This window comes from Notolepis coatsorum (genome assembly GCF_963971535.1).
Source record: "Notolepis coatsorum genome assembly, chromosome: 1".
Taxonomy (NCBI): Eukaryota; Metazoa; Chordata; class Actinopteri; order Aulopiformes; family Paralepididae; genus Notolepis; species Notolepis coatsorum.
This window is the reverse complement of record NC_140165.1, coordinates 194,607,144-194,625,064: the sequence shown is the minus strand read 5'-3', so window position 1 is coordinate 194,625,064 and position 17,921 is coordinate 194,607,144. Positions and strand designations below refer to the sequence as shown.

Genomic DNA, 17,921 nt, shown 5'->3' with positions numbered 1-17,921 from the left:
GATAATATGTGTGTTTCCTAATATTTCCCATTCGGTGAACCCTTCTACTTCCTCCCCTATGTTCCCCCTTCCTTCCCCATATTACCGACCTGGAGCAGTATATGTAGGGAAGGTGGATACTGTGTTTAGCCCAGACGTGGGCAGCACTTAGTCTGTGTACAGTGGACAGCACTTAGTCCGGGTACCGTGAGAGCACTTGGTGCCTAGGTGTAATTATATAATTACCAGACTGTAAGCATTGTGTGATGATACCCATGGTGCAATAATCACCTGATGTAGCAATGTTGTAACTAGGCCCCTGATATAATAACTCTCAGACTGAACGGGAGCACGGTGTGTGTGTCTTTTATTGAGTCTAATTCTAACCATTTGATGCGGATAATATATCCATTATTAACCCCTTCCTATTCAACATTCCCTTTTCCATTGTAAGGTTTCTGGTGTTAATGAGGGAGGGTACTGCTTGCGGGGGGAACCAAGTTATTTATTTACCATTCGGTCATTAGGTGTGGGGGGGTGCTAGGGGACAATTGGGGAGAGTGAGGGCGTGTTGGGGAGTACTGCTGACTGCCCAAGAGAGAGGGAGGAAGACCGGAGTACCGGACTAGGTTTGTAAATCCTGGGCCTCATACACCCCACTGCCAGCCTCCAGTTGACGCTCCTGACCCCAAAGCCGGAGGTGCAGCTAGCCCGAGTTCTACTGTGTCTCGCTACCTAGTGACCGTGCACCCCAGTTCCCACGAAGCAGGGATAATCCACCCTGCTACATACTGGAGAATGCGAAATCGGTGCCGGACCCCAGAATATTATGGATGTCGGTAAAGGGATTGATCAAGGATTTTACCGGGTGCTTTTCCTCCAAAATACGCAAGAATCGTTGCTCAAAACTGGCAGGGCTGGAAACGCTTTACTCTACGTTATTTTCTTCCTTACAATACAACTACTCGGTTCGACTGGAAACTCAAATTAATGTGTTAAAAAAAGAGATTAATGCCATTTATAAACAACAATCTGAAGTACAAATACGTAGCACAAGACAACAGCATTACTCTCAAGGTTCTAAACCAAGTCACCTACTAGCTATGCGATTAAGAGTCAACGCAAAATGTGCAGATATAACTACAATTAAAGCACAACAAGGACTTGTTACAGACCCTAAAAAAATCAACGAGACATTCAAAGAGTTCTACTCCAACTTGTATAAATCAGAAACGACCTTCGATCAAAACAAAATGGACACATCTTAATCAAATTAACCTCCCTAAACTATCAGAGGATGACGCTAAACAGTTAGAAACACCCATCACACTAGATGAACTCAGGGAGGCCATATCTGAAATGCAAAGTGGTAGGGCTCCTGGAAGAGACGGTATCCCACCAGAAATGTACCTCTCATGTTGGGACGTAATTGGACCCCTATTACTTAATATGATTTTATACTCAATCAAGGAGGGGAACTTCCATAAGAACGACAATATTGCACTCATAACAGTCCTCCTTAAAAAAGACAAAGACCCCACCGATTGCGGTAGTTATAGACCATTAAGCCTCCTCGGAACCGATATCAAACTGTACTCTAAGGTATTAGCCATCAGACTTCAAAAGCATATGACGTCTTTAGTTCATCCGGATCAGACTGGCTTCATAAGAGGCCGCTTGATCACGGATAATATAAGATGATTACTACACGTACTAGATGCCAGCAAGGATGACACCACACCTAAGGCGATGCTGTCCCTGGATGCGATGAAAGCTTTTGATAGGTTGGAATGGTCTTATCTATGGGCAGTATTAGAAAGGATGGGGTTAGGAAAAGGATTCATTGATATGATTAAAGTATTATACAAAGACCCATCGGCCATGATTACAACAGGTATAATCACCTCCGAAATCTTTCCGGTATCACGCTCTTCTAGACAGGGTTGCCCTCTTCAAGTTTCAAGTTTCAAGTTTCTTTAATAGTTGTCATACAGAAGTACAGAATACTTTTATACAAAATGCTTCTTACTGTTACACTCCAGAGACTGTGCAAGACAAGATAAGTATGAAATAAAATAACATAGTAAAATTAGAAGTAAAAAAAAAATGAGGTCACAGTGTTCAGTTTAGACATATGTACAATGTTCGATGCAGAATAGACGTAACTGAGTTACCATACAATATACAATACTGTGCAGTGTACTAATATACAATACTATATAGTGCAAGGCAGAAATGGGACGAGGTGCAATTTAGGTACAATTCACAGTAGGTGTACGAGTTGTAGTGCAAATCCTTTATCAATAAATATAAAGTGTAAAGTGTGTTTGTGTGATCTAAAGTGTGGAGAGTGGGTGCTGCAGTGTGTTGTTTGTTTGAGTGAGTGTGTGCGTGTGGGTGTGTGTGCTGTGTGCATTTGATGGTTGTTGCATAGTGTTTATTGTTCGTTTAGCAGCCTGATGGCCTGGGGATAGAAGCTTCTTCTGAGTCTTTCTGTGCTCGCCTTAAGACTCCGGTATCGCTTGCCTGACCGCAGCAGTTCAAAGAGGCAGTTGTTCGGGTGGCTCGAGTCCTTAATAATTCTCTTAGCCTTCCCCTTGCACCGCTTGTTGTAAATGTTCTGGAGGGTGGGAAGCCCCCCTCCAATTGTGCGTTCGGCTGAACGTGTCACTCTTTGTAGTCTGCTACGGTCTTAGTCCCGGACTATTCGATTTATCATTAGAGCCTTTAGCACAATATATAAAACAATCCCAATCCATTGAACCAATCGCAATCAAGGGCACACAACATAAAATTAGTTTATATGCGGACGACGTAATACTGTTCATGCAAAACCCTAACACCGCAATGCCTCATCTTCTCAAGTTGATTGATGACTTTGGCAATCTATCGGGATTTAGGATAAATTGGCCAAAGTCGGCTTTCCTTCCACTTAATGCCCCTGCAAAAAATATACTCCTTCCAAAAAAAATACCAATGGTTAAACACTTTAGATGTTTGGGAGTTGAAGTATTCCCTACTATAAGCCAAACGGTGAAGTACAATTACATAAAAATCCAAAATAAGATCAAATACGACTTTGACAGGTGGTCAAAACTTAAAAACTCAGTACAGGCACGGGTATCAATAGTTAAGATGGATGTCCTACCTAGAATCAACTTCATTAACTCAATGCTACCGTTACCCCCTCCAGATGGTTACTGGAAAAAATTACACTCTACCGCATACATTTATTTGGAATAACAAACCACCACGTATAAAAAGATCCACTGCACAGAGAAACAAAACCGATGGAAGGTATGGCATTTCCAGATTTTTACCACTATTTTAAGGCGTACACTTTAAAGTGGAGATGAAGCAGTGAGCAATGTGATCCTAGTTTGTTTGTTGTGTACCTTGTGTAAGACAGGGTTCTATAATCAAATGTGAAATCTATCTTATTTGTCTGAAAAATATAATATAATATCCCTGTTTTCAACATGGGCGCCGCCATTTTGTTGCTGACGTCATGGCTGACGTCATACCGTGGCTTGGGTGTATACACTCTGGTTAGCTGCCTATATTGAATGGGTCAGTCAGCAAATAAAATGTTGCCTACAAAACAACGGGACCGCGGTGGTTCTGTTTGTATTGCTCCTGGCTGTTCAAACTAATTTTACCATGTGAGAGAGAGGAAAGTTGGTTAATTTCCACAAACTACCAGTGAAAAAAACAGTGTTGTTGACATGTTGGCTCGGGCTGCCTGCACCCAGACGGCGCGACCAGCCTGTTGGACAGGGAAGGAGGATCTGCAGCGAACACTTCATTGCCTCGGATTATGTTGTTGGGGTGGGATGTTTGTCCAGAAGACCACTAATCAGCTGAAGCCGGACGCGGTTCCCTCGGTCTTCGACAGACAGACCGGCGTTAGCTCTCGGGAGCGATCGCTAGCTAGTTGGCACCAGCCGGGGCCAGGCGTTAGCTCTCGCTAGCTAGCGTTAGCAATTGGGTTGTCATGACAAAAACTGGCTCCAGTTAACCTAATTTATACCGTAATGAATCATTAAAAAATATTCCGTTAACTGGAATATGTTGTTTCTTTACACATATGTTGGATTATGTAATTGGGTTGTCATGACAAAACAATAAAAATCGCTACTTTACATCAGGGTGAACGCTGAACCGAGTCAAGCCGCGGGCGGCGCACTGAAGCCGGTGAATGAACAACCGCATTGCCCCGCTGGCTCCAGTTAACCTAATTTATACCGTAATGAATCATTAAAAAATATTCCGTTAACTGGAATATGTTGTTTCTTTACACATATGTTGGATTATGTAATTGGGTTGTCATGACAAAACAATAAAAATCGCTACTTTACATCAGGGTGAACGCTGAACCGAGTCAAGCCGCGGGCGGCGCACTGAAGCCGGTGAATGAACAACCGCATTGCCAGCATTCAGCCTGCTGGCTACCTAGACCCACTTCAACCAGCGTCGCGGAGCATTCAGCCTGCTGGCTACCTAGACCCACTTCAACCAGCGTCGCGGAGCATTCAGCCTGCTGGCTACACAAGCTGTGTAGCCAGCAGGCTGAATGCTCCGCGACGCTCCGGTTGCTAACGCTAGCTAGCGAGAGCTAACGCCGGGCCCCGAGAGCTAACGCCGGTCTGTCTGTCGAAGACCGAGGGAACCGCGTCCGGCTTCAGCTGATTAGTGGTCTTCTGGACAAACATCCCACCCCAACAACATAATCCGAGGCAATGAAGTGTTCGCTGCAGATCCTCCTTCCCTGTCCAACAGGCTGGTCGCGCCGTCTGGGTGCAGGCAGCCCGAGCCAACATGTCAACAACACTGTTTTTTTCACTGGTAGTTTGTGGAAATTAACCAACTTTCCTCTCTCTCACATGGTAAAATTAGTTTGAACAGCCAGGAGCAATACAAACAGAACCACCGCGGTCCCGTTGTTTTGTAGGCAACATTTTATTTGCTGACTGACCCATTCAATATAGGCAGCTAACCAGAGTGTATACACCCAAGCCACGGTATGACGTCAGCAACAAAATGGCCGCGCCCATAATGCTAAATGCTTCAGAAATGTACACAACAAATCGTTTTTTCTTAGAAACTGCTTATTTTTATAACGTGACTTCTTCTGTGGCTTATCTAAATACTAATGTGATGCTATGAATATGTATTTATCGCACTGCTTCATCTCCGCTTTAAGACCACTGACAACCTGGTTTGATCCCCAAGCATCAGTATCCTGGAGAAATTTAGAAGTAAATATAGTAGCACCACATAGACTGCAGGACATAGTATACACCAAATTATCAATTAAGCAATGCGAATTGAAATTTGGCCCCATTATTACTCATGCGATCCGGATATGGCGTGAAACACAAAAAAAATATTCTAACCCACATAAATGGCATAGTCATACTCCCCTATTCAATAACAATGCACTCCTGATTGGGAAACGACTTATAAGATACCCTAAATGGGAAAAGCAGGGCATACACACATTAGGAGACGTTTTCAACAAACAGGGTTTTTGTAGATATGAAGAAATACATAAAAAAATGTATCTCACCAGTTCCACATATTATTTTTACGCACAGTTATTGTTATGTTTGAAGGCTCATGGAGTCCCATTAAGGATACCAATTGAACACCACAGATACCACAAATTCTTCTATGAAAGAGAGACATCGAGAGGTTTTGTATCAGATTTTTATCATCAATTACTAACGTCCTCGTATGGAATCCTCCACCTAGACTCAGTCTGGAGGAGGGATATACCAGACCTGGAAATAAATTTTGATTGGCAAGAAGCCTGGGCAAACGTTCGACTTGCGTCACGTAACCCGGACCATCAACAAATCAATCTTAACTATATTCATAGGACATACCTGACTCCTATAAGATTGAACAGAATGGGACTTAAACAAGACTCCAGATGCTCCTTATGTACAAATGGGGATGAGGGTACATTTATGCACATGTATACTGGGATTGCCCACCAGTTAAGATATTCTGGAAAGAAGTGTCCCAGCAATTATCAAATTTCTTAATTCTGAATATACCTGTACACCCCTCTGTATTGCTGTTGAATGATGTTTTTGAGTTTGCAGTCCCTATACAGCTAAAGAGATTAGTTTTATCTGGTATCACAGCGGCTAAAAAGCTGATAGCATCACAATGGTTTCAACCGGAAAAAATTTGCCGGAAGGTTTGGATTCTTACATATCTCGATGTGATTTATCTAGAAATATCTACAGCAAGAATTTTGGGTGTCAGTGAATCCAAAATTGCAATGTGGTTAGAAGTGGTGGAGAGAATAAAGGCTAGCATATGAATTGTAGTGCCTGGGTAGGAGCGAATGATAATGGATCCAAGTAATAATAATTATAAATAATAATAAATAATAATTATCCAAGTGGGGGTCCGGGGGGGGGGGAAGCGAGCGAGAGCATATGTGTGTAGGGTATTAGATAACAAGTATTAGGTGTATATCTCGTATAATACATTTATTTAAATGGTGATTTCATTGGATGTGTACTGTTAATTAATGCTTGTATATCTAATTTTATGTTGTTATGTTTCTGTGTATGTTTAAAAAATAATAAAAAAATATATATATAAAAAAAAGATTTTATTATTTTGACCTATCACAGATCCCTGGGGTACTCCACAGGTGACCTTCCTAAATCCTGACACAGTGTCATTAATTTGCACACATTGCTGTCTGTTTTCCAAGTAGCTCTTCAGCCAAGAGTTAGCTATACCTCGTATCCCATACTTGTCCAGTTTTCTCACTAATATGCTGTGATCTATTGTATCAAAAGCCTTCTGTAGGTCAATATAAATACCAATAGAACACTCATCATTGTCAACTGCTTTAGTTATTTCTTCTACCATCTCCATCACTGCATATGTAGTAGTTCTATTTTCCCTAAACCCATACTGGTGTTCACTCAGTATTTTGTATTTGTCAAGTTGTTTCACAAATAATTTCTCTAATATTTTTGAAAATTGAGGAAGTAGAGACACTGGTCTATAATTGTTCATTTGATGCTTATCTCCATTTTTAAATATTGGTATTACCTTTGCTGATTTCATATTATTAGGAAAAACACCTCTTTGAAAAGACAGATTGCATATATTTTTTACAATAGACTCAATTACTTCTTTAATAATTACCATGTCAATGGAGTTTATATCAGTTGATGTTTTGTTTTTTAATTTACTTACAATTTCAATTATATCAATTTAATTTACCCCACAAAGGAACATAGAACTGATATTACCATTAATCAGATTATTAAACATATCTTTTTTATCCTCAGGCACAACAATTTTGCTGGCCAAAGTAGTTCCAACACCCACAAAGTAGTCATTGAAATCTTCAACGATGCTTTTTACATTGTCCACTTTAGCATCAGAGCTATTTAGAAAATAACTTGGAAATTCAGATTTATAACCTCTATTCCGAATAATATGATTGATTATTTTCCAGGTCCTTTGTATATTATTTGCACCGTCCTCTAATATTTTATTGTAGTATTCCTTCTTCTGTACTCTCATAATGGAAGTCAGTTTATTCTTATACAGCTTATATTTTTCTTCGCTTTTACTGGTTCTCAGTTGTAAATATTTCTTGTAAAGTACGTTTTTCTTTTTGCACGCCCTTTGCATGGCTTTAGTCATCCATGGCTTTCCTTTATATTTATCCTTCACCAAGCTCTTTCTAATAGGACAGTGTTTGTTGTATAGCTCTGTGAACGTCAACAAAAAAGCATCATATGCCTGATTTGGATCGTCAACATACACCTCATCCCAGTTGTAGTTTGTAAGGTCCATCTTTAAGGCCTCCATTCTTTCTGGTGTCCTAATTCTTACAAATTTACAAGAAGGTTCACATTTGAACATTTTACCTTTAAATTATGTAATATCACAAAAATAGGAAGATGATCACTGATATCACTTAAAAACAAACCACTTGTTGCTTGGCCATGAACATTCGTAAAGATGTTATCAATAAGTGTGGCACTATCTTTAGTTATCCTACGGGGTTTGTTTATAAGGGGCCAGAGACCAAAACTAAACATTGCATTACAGAAGTCTGTTGTTAGTTTATGTTCATTATGTATACATTCAGAAAAAATTTGAGATGCTTGTTTTCCCCGGTTCCTCAACCATAGTAATAGTTTGTAATCATGGTACACAACATATATTTCTATCTATACAAACTATAACTATAGCTATAAATATAAACTATAACTATAAACTAGATAGGCGAAAACTAAACGTAATACACAATGTATATTTTGCTCATGCTGAGCCGGCTCCCAGAAATAATCAGAATGCATGTATTCATTTATTTATTTTGAGTTTATTATAATTTTTTAGACCTTATGGTATTCTTGTTTTTTCTTGACTTATTGTGTTGTTTCTTCTTGACTTGTTTAAAGAAGACGTGTCTCTGTTAAGCACTTTGAGTTGCACTCCGTGTATGAAAGGTGCTATATAAATGAAGATTATTATTATTATTAATCATCCACCATGATGTCAAGTTCAATAGGCAGGGGAGGGGGCATCGTAAGAGCATGTAACATTAAGAGTTTCCAGAGTTTCCCACAACATTTGACCAGCCGTCTCCTTTCCATGTGTTTTCCATCCAGGTCTCCAGGTCGTGGGAACCCTGAATATGATAGAACCATCTACATCTGGACCAGAGGCCTTCTACAACCATACAAGAGCATTCACACTCCTCCAGTCACCATCACCCTAGCTGGCTGAGGGGCTCAATGACTCTCACTATCAACCTCTCATTATAGAGAGACAAGAGCTGCTAGTCTATGGGCTGTGTATCTCATTCTAGAGACAAGAGCTGCTACTGTCTCTATGGTGGGCTGTGTATCCCCATTCATTTGTTTGACAGGAGTGGGGGGATGTTTGAATGATATGTGTGGGTAATACAAAGTTAGATTTGAGGGGAATGGGGGCACTTGTGAATATGTGTGCATGTATCCGAGTATGTGTGTGAGTGTGTGTGAGAGCGAGACTGGTTGTCGTGTGGATGTCCTGAATGGTCTGTATTCATGCAGCTTGGCCATATTTGTTAGTTCCTAGGTACTTAAAGGAACATGTCAACATTATGGGAAATGTGCTTGCCATCTTCTCCAGAGTCAGATATGAAGCTAGATGCTAATTTCTTCTCTGTGTTCAGTAGAACGCTATCTGACTGCAAGGCAAGCTAGCCTAGCTTAGCACAAATTAATGGAAGTGGATATGGACCAGCTAGCCTAACTGATGGCCAAAAACACCTGTCCTGGAGTTAGTGGTGCATATCTGCTTCCATTAATTTGTGCTAAGCTAGGCTAGTAGCTGGATAGTTTTCTACTGAACGCACAGAGAGGAAATTGGCATCTATCTTGGAGACTCTGGAGAAGATGGTAAGTGCATTTCCCATAATGCTGGCGTGTTCCTTTAATCATTATTTACAAACTGTTGTATCTATAAAGTTATGAGATCCAAACAGAGACAGACACACGGACACCTGGTAGCTGCTTTAATTACAGAGAGAAACCCCACAGTGACACAACAGAACAGCTACATCATCTTCTCCTTCTGAAAGGTTGTGACAGTTATAATTTAAACATGACTGACAGCACATGCCAGAGGGGAAAACAAACCTTCCACAAGTATATAAAAATATGCCATTAGATTCATATCAACAAGTCAGGAGCATGGGGTGCAGTATTTACAGAATACAGGCAATATATACCAATATTTACATGACAACAATAAAGACTACGTTCACATACGGTCAATAAGAGGTTACTTACAAGTGACTGATGTGGTGTGATGGAAAAGAAGCAAAATAAAACATTTGAGTGATCGGCACAATGCTACAATAACATGCTGAATTCTCTCAATAACGAGTTGTTTTTACTTCATATCTCCAACACAGTGTGTGAAGAATATAATGGTGTCCAGGGTTTGCAGTTAATTCATTGTTCAGTTAATTCAATACAGAATATAAAATACAACTGCAGTTCTTCTGTATGGCAGGTCAACTTAGCATCCAGCATCCTTTAAGGTAAAACCTTCCCATTTCCATCTGACCCCACAACCTAATTATTGAAATGAAGCCACAAGGAGGAGAGTCATTCTGAACAAGGTTCTTGCAATGCTACATTTTAAATATAGTTATACAGATGAATGAAAGCTGCAGTTTTTGGGTAGTGAGATGTAAAACCTCAGTTGTTTGAAAAGTTAAAACATACTTTTCTTATTCTAGACCTTTAGTTTGACGGCAAACAGCTCAGTAGTGGTCCTATGGGCCCTTCTACTGTTTGGAAACAGTGATGTGATTGGGATGCGTGTGCAATTCTGGTTTTGGAAGTCTCCAGGGACAGTCTGGACAAAACCCTGTGATGTCCGACAAACCAGAATGTCCCTGGAGTCTCTCCTGTGGAAAGACAGCGGAGTGTAATAATAGTCTAATCTGGTACGTAAGGACGTTAAACATCAGAGATCCTGACCAGCTCTAATGCTGACTGAAGCAGATAATGAGAACTATGGAGACATCACAGAATGATGTGCCTATTTCGCATGTTGAGCTAATTCTATTATTTCAACGAAAGGATGTTGTGCACATTTTGGACGTGGAAGCAGAGTTCTGCCTACAAGATGATGTTAACAAAGAATATTCACAACTATTTGACAGGTCACTCTTAAGTCATGTGGGGACCCACCAAAAATACAGCTGTGACTCAACCGAAATCCCCACCCATAGCTTAAGAACCCGTGTCATGGAGGCAGTAGCACAGGCAGAGAACAGAGAAGATGACGGCCATCTAAACACCCTCTTCTCTTTAACATCCAGAAGAACAGGCTGAATTCCAACCAGTCAGCTTCACCCTGGTTCCTTCAGCCAGATACGTATATGTTTCTACAGTCGTCCTGATGTCAGAATGGTACATGTTTCTACAGTCGTCCTGATGTCAGAATGGTACATGTTTCTACAGTCGTCCTGATGTCAGAATGGTACATGTTTCTACAGTCGTCCTGATGTCAGAATGGAACATGTTTCTACAGTCGTCCTGATGTCAGAATGGTACATGTTTCTACAGTCGTCCTGATGTCAGAATGGTACATGTTTCTACAGTCGTCCTGATGTCAGAATGGTACATGTTTCTACAGTCGTCCTGATGTCAGAATGGAACATGTTTCTACAGTCGTCCTGATGTCAGAATGGTACATGTTTCTACAGTCGTCCTGATGTCAGAATGGAACATGTTTCTACAGTCGTCCTGATGTCAGAATGGTTCATGTTTCATATGCAGTCAGCCAGAGAGGTACATTATGTTCCAGGGACACTCGCCAGGAAGATTCCAACTGCATTAACAAGAACATGTTGAAAATGTCTCATCCTCTCCCCTAAGCTGATTGGAATTCAGCCGTGGCCTTCAGAATGGTTCAACAACACGTGATACAGCCGGGCAAAACCAGCTTTTAGCAGATACAGACACTTACAGTAACACACAGACACAGAGAGCAGGCTACCAAGCTATCAGCAGCCTATTAGCCGTTAGCCCCTGCCATTAGCTCACAGTGGGACAGTTAGTAGCCTAATGCTAATACATTTGGAAGGGGAAAGCTAAGGTGAACCTCCCAGGTGGCTGGTGGTGGTGTGTGTGTAGGTTTTCTGCACTAGTAAGGATCCGATACAATCACCACTTAACTTCCAAGCCTGAGGACACACAATTGTGACTGAACAGCTGTGTGTAGGCTATGCGAGAGAGACACCTTAACCTGTAGTCTTCTGAAGGCACATGCTGGAGATCAGCGCATCTCTCTCTCTCTCTCTCTCTCTCTCTCTCTCTCTCTCTCTCTCACTCTCTCTCTCTCTCACACACACACCACACACACCTTCATTACTGCAGCTATAGTGATTGTGTGAAGATTTTCACTGAACAGAGTTTGACACCAACAATAATCTATAAATTAAGTGCTGTAAAAACAAACAAAAATTAAACCCATAAATAGGTTAGAAAAAGTCATCTCTGCTACAAAACCAGAACCTCCTCTCAGACCAGCCTAACGGTTCCCACAGCCTCCCAGGAGGAGAAGAGGATGAGGTCACAGTCCCAACATTTTCACAACGTTACTTCTTACAACGCAATCTATCTCCCTGTGGTAACAGGGAAAGCCATTTTGGAACGTTGCCGTGACAACACTGACCCACCCTCTTCTTCTAATCCTAGCCCTGTTCCAGGAAGTAGAGGAATGGACCTGTCTCAAACCCTGCCCCTTTTCTTGATCCTCCAATCACAACTGTCGCTTACCTCGGACAAACTTGGTTTGTCCGAGGTAAGCGACAGTTGTGATTGGAGGATCAAGAAAAGGGGCAGGGTTTGAGACAGGTCCATTAAATGGAGACCTCTGGAGATATGAGCCTCTGCTCAGCCCGTTCACAAGTCTTGTTCTCTGAAAGATGTTAACTCAACTCAACAACTGGGAGCCATTCAGCTTGTTTCATATCATGCTTTACTGATATAAAATAAAGATATACATTTAAAAAAAAAGAAAATACATGTTTATGTGAGGAAGAAGAGTAAGACTGTGTTGTGTTGATTAAATGAGTGAAGAATGTGCAGACAGTATAAGTGTGTGTGTGTGTGTGTGTGTGAGTGAGTGAGGTAGTACTAATGTTGCCATGTCTACCACTGTAATACTAATGTATTATTATCATGATTACCACTGTAGTACTAATGTAGTGTTACCATGACTACCACTCTAGTATTAATGTTACCATGACTACCACTGCAGTACTAATGTTGCCATGGCTACCACTGTAGTACTAATGTTACCATGACTACCACTGTAGTACTAATGTTACAATGACTACAACTGTGGTACTAATGTAATGTTATCATGGCTACCACTGTAGTACTGATGCAACCATGGTTACCACTGTAGTACTAATGTTACGATGATTACCACTGTAGTTCTAATGCAATGTTACCATGACTACCACTGCAGTACTAATGTTACAGTGGTTGCCACTGTAGTACTAATGTTACCATAACCACTGTAGCAGCAAATAAAAAATATATGTTTATGTACGGAAGAGTAAGACTGTGTTGTGTTGATTAAACGAGTTAAGAATGTGCAGACAGTAGAAGTGTGTGTATGTGAGGTAGCACTAATGTAATATTACCATGACTACCACTGTAGTTCTAATGTAATATTACCATGACTACCACTGTAGTACTAATGTAATATTACCATGACTACCACTGTAGTACTAATGTAATATTACCATGACTACCACTGTAGTACTAATGTAATATTACCATGACTACCACTGTAGTACTAATGTAATATTACCATGACTACCACTGTAGTACTAATGTAATGTTACCATGCAGACTGTAGTACTAATGTTAACATGATTACATGTTACTGTAGTACTAATGTAATGTTACTATGACTACCACTGTAGTACTAATGTTACCATTACACTGTAGTACTAATGTAATGTTACTATGACTACCACTGTAGTACTAATGTTACCATTACACTGTAGTACTAATGTAATGTTACCATGACTACCACTGTAGTACTAATGTAATGTTACCATGGCTACCACTGTAGTACTAATGTTACCATGGCTACCACTGTAGTACTAATGTTACCATGGCTACCACTGTAGTACTAATGTTACCATGACTATCACTGTAGTACTAATGCAATGTTACCACGGCTACCATTGTAGTATTAATGTTAACATGGCTACCACGGTACTAATGTTACCATGGCTACCACTGTTGTACTAATGTAATGTTACCATGACTACCATTGTAGTACTAATATTACCATGACTACCACTGTAGTTCTAATGTAATGTTACCATGACTACCACTGTAGTTCTAATGTAATGTTACCATGACTACCACTGTAGTTCTAATGTAATGTTACCACTGCAGTACTAATGTTACCATGCTTACCACTGTAGTACTAATATAATGTTACCATGACTACCACTGTAGTACTAATGTAATGGTACTATGACTACCACTGTAGTACTGTTACCATGACTACCAATGTAGTATTAATGTTACCATGACCACCACTGTAGTATTAATGTTACCATGACCACCACTGTAGTACTAATGGTACCATGGCTACCACTGTAGTACTAATGTTACCATGGTTGCCCATGTAGTACTAATGTAATGTTACCATAAACTGTAGCACTAATGCAGGATCATATCCACTGACTGGGGAGCAGCCACTGTGTCATTCCTCTATTAGTACAGTAGAAATAGGACTGGGTAGATCTGATCTCAGATCTGTTGTTAGATCTGAGATCTACTACTCTCACCTTCTCTCCTTTCCCTCTCCTCTCCTACCATCCTTTCCCTCCTCCTCTAGACATCAGAAGCGTGTGACATCATAGTGGGCTTACATCATAATGATTCACTCTGTTTTCTTCCATAGATATATATTAATATATTGACTGTGTGTCTTATAGAGTGCTAGAGTATACAACATTATGTTCCTTCCTTCACTCCTCTCCTCCTTCTTCTCTTCTGTAAGATGGGAGTGGAGCAGTTGTCTCTTCTGGTCTCCTCTCCTCACTGTGCGTCCCTCCCTCCATCTCTCCCCTCCCTCTGTTGTGTCATTAAAGTTTCAATATGTCCCCCTCCTTGTCTCCCTGTCTCTCTCTCTCTCAGTAGACTTGATATTCACGACATGTCAGTCTGCTGACTCCAAGCAGTACTAATATCACAGAGTTTACATCCAGAAAAACAACTAATTCACACACAGACACACACACAAACTTGGCCAATAACAACACACACGCACACACACTACCTCTAATCAGAAACATACTAAAAGTAGCGACTGTTAGTTGGTCAGTCCTTGAGAGGGGAGGGGCTTTGACATCCATGCACATAGAAGCAGGGCTGACCAAGAAGAATATAAAAAAAACACAAGAGGGGCGGAGTCTGCAGAACAGAGGAGGACAGGCTTGTGTTCAGAGTTCAGCCGAGAGGGGTGGGGCTGGGTTTCAGTCAAATAAGTCCCACAGATTGGACGTTCGCCCGTCAATCAGACCCTCCACAGCAATAGGTGGTTGGTGCTGTCGTCCCGCCCCACCGTCTCGCTGCTATTGGTCAATCTAAAGTCCTCGTAGCCATCGCCCCCGGAGATGACCAGTTGATTGGTCTTGGGGGAAAGGTGGATGGAGACTCGGCGGCGAGCAGAGTCCCGCCTCTGAAGGCTCCCGTTGCCCCCGGCAACCGTGATGCCGCTCTGGGATTGGTTACCTTATGACATGAGTGGGTGGAAGTAAATATAGATGGTTAGAATACACACAAACGTTATTAAATATTGTGTATACTGTTGACACACACAAACACAAACCAGGACATCATATTTTAGTCTACTGGAATCAGAATTTCATGGAACAATGGTAACTCCTTAAAGTTACAATGTCTAAGATGTTTTTGTTAGAATTTTGCTCCTAAACACATATGTTTTTATGTGTTCAACTTCACATGAACACACTGTCTACCGTAGTGAGTTTCATCAGTGTAGCAGCAGAGCAGAGATATACATTCTAAAGCTTCACAGAGAAGCTCCTCCTTTTAACAGAGATTTTAATGATCCCCGAAGCGACCAACAATGAAAATGAGAGATAAACACCCCAAACGGTGATATTATGGGAGTTTTTCTGAACAGTTCCCACATACATAACACCATCTACCACCAAACTGTAACAAAGTGCAACAAAGGAACCCAAACAACAGAAAATTACATTGCTACAGTGATAACTGGGAACACTCCACACCACCCACCTGGTATCGGACCCGCGGCCTTGCTGCAGCGAGCCTGCATGAGGCAATCTCCCCACCCCCAAACTCTGTCCAACAGACTGAAGAAATGGAATCCACTCCACCAACACCACCTGAGGTCGACCCCAACCCAAAGAAGCGACCAGCCCAGAATTACACCTTCACCTCCAACTCCCTGACAGACTTGACTCCTCCCCCGAATGGCAAGCGTCTCCGTCTGATTTCTCCTGGTCTCCATGATCCCCATGTCACCCCACCGCCAGCCCAGGAGGGACTGGCCACCGAAGCCCCAACCTCAAACCTCAATGACCCCTGTATCACCCCAACGCCAGCCCAGGAGGGACTGGCCACCGAAGCTCCGCCCTCAAACCTAGACTACCCCAACGACGACCACCACACCAACTGAACTATATTCAGTCTGTGATAGAGGAGTTTGGTTTAGGCAAACCCATGACGCATTGCTTATACTTGAAACTGAGCCAAGCAGTGACACACATTGCTAACCAAACGGACTGTTGTGTGTGGATTGGTACCGCACTCCACATCAGATAAGATTACCATTAATGGCACTGCCACTGACAGACTGTCACAAATCGTCTCTAGACAGGCCTACAGAAACAGCGAATGGATGTACAAAATCTAAAATGAAAATTCGACAAGGACAAGACAAATGCAATACCAGTCTCTATTGCCCCAGTACATTTTACAGGTATATCCCTCTCTCTGACGCTGTCCCCACATGCTTCAAAGACACTATCATCATCCCGGTCCCAAATAAGGATTCTCCAACCTGCTACAATGACTACCGTCATTGCTTCCACGTCTATGCTTTTACCAAACGGTTTGTGTTTCCGCGTTCCCGTTTTGCGCTCTGATTGGCCACGCACGTTTCTGGTCATGTGACATGTGCGCCCAATCGCATGACGCGCCCATTTCCGCCTCGACCAGCAGCAAACTACCTAACGCCTACGATCCACACTCTAACCTTAACCAACTTCGAAAGAGTGCCTAAGCTTAACCGGCGAAAAAACTTGCCGTCACACGATATCGCCCTGCTCTAAGACAAACTCTAAGTCTCTAACCTTAACCAACTTCGAAAGAGCGCCTAAGCTTAACCGTCCAAAGTACTTGCCGTCACACGATTGGGCGCACATGTCACATGACCAGAAACGTCAGTGGCCAATCAGAGTGCAAAACGGGAACGCGGAAACACGAACGGTTTGGTAAAAGCAATCAGGCCTACCGTCCCGTTGCTCTGACACCCATCATCATGAAGTGCTTTGACACATTAAATCCACCCTCCCCCCTCCCTCCCTGGACGCCTGTAGCTGTTCCGCAACCGTTCCTACTTCCGGGGTAGGCCTGATTGGCCCCGACAGGCACGTGACCCGCCGCGGCCACGCCCCGCGGCAGCCCCAGGAGCAAGCGCGCTACTGCTGGAGTTCGCTTCGCCTTTCACATCGCTGCCGTTGGCGAAAGCAGGATGAGAGGTGAGAGCGTAGATTTAGCTGTGTATCATTTAATCATTTAACATTTGAAAGGCATACATTGTTGTCATACAGAAGTACAGAATACTTTTATCCAAAATGCTTCTTACTGTTACACTGTTAGAGACTGTGCAGTGCACGGCTTTAGTCTCACTCGAGTGAGGAAGACCGCTGGTTCTCCAACATACAGCGGTGTGCTCTTCAGAATGTACCGGGAGAAACGTTTACTGTACCCCGCAGACATAAGCGTCTCACAGGGCTGAGCTGTGCACGGCTTTAGTCTCACTCGAGTGAGGAAGACCGCTGGTTCTCCAACATACAGCCCGCTGGTTCTCCAACATACAGCGGTGTGCTCTTCAGAATGTACCGCTGGTTCTCCAACATACAGCGGTGTGCTCTTCAGAATGTACCGGGAGAAACGTTTACTGTACCCCGCAGACATAATAAGCATATAAGCAGTGCTTACTAACGTTATTAGTTACGTTATTTCTGACCGAATTAGTCATTCATTTGTCTGCTTTCGCCAACGGCAGCGATGTGAAAGGCGAAGCGAACTCCAGCAGTAGCGCGCTTGCTCCTGGGGCTGCCGCGGGGCGTGGCCGCG

At 42.2% G+C, this 17,921-nt stretch overlaps 1 protein-coding gene across 2 annotated transcripts in view; it reads right to left on the bottom strand.

Moving 5' to 3' along the window:
• Nucleotides 1-12,340: 12,340 nt before the first annotated feature.
• The window catches only part of LOC311241720 (rho guanine nucleotide exchange factor 17-like), a 107,269-nt gene continuing 101,688 nt past the window's right edge, over nt 12,341-17,921 (bottom strand). For both annotated transcript variants that reach the window (XM_084330601.1, XM_084330602.1), the window contains exon 20: nt 12,341-15,302. In XM_084330601.1, coding sequence (XP_084186727.1) covers nt 15,085-15,302 — 218 coding nt within the window. In that variant the 3' untranslated portion in view covers nt 12,341-15,084. The remainder of the gene's footprint in view (nt 15,303-17,921) is intronic.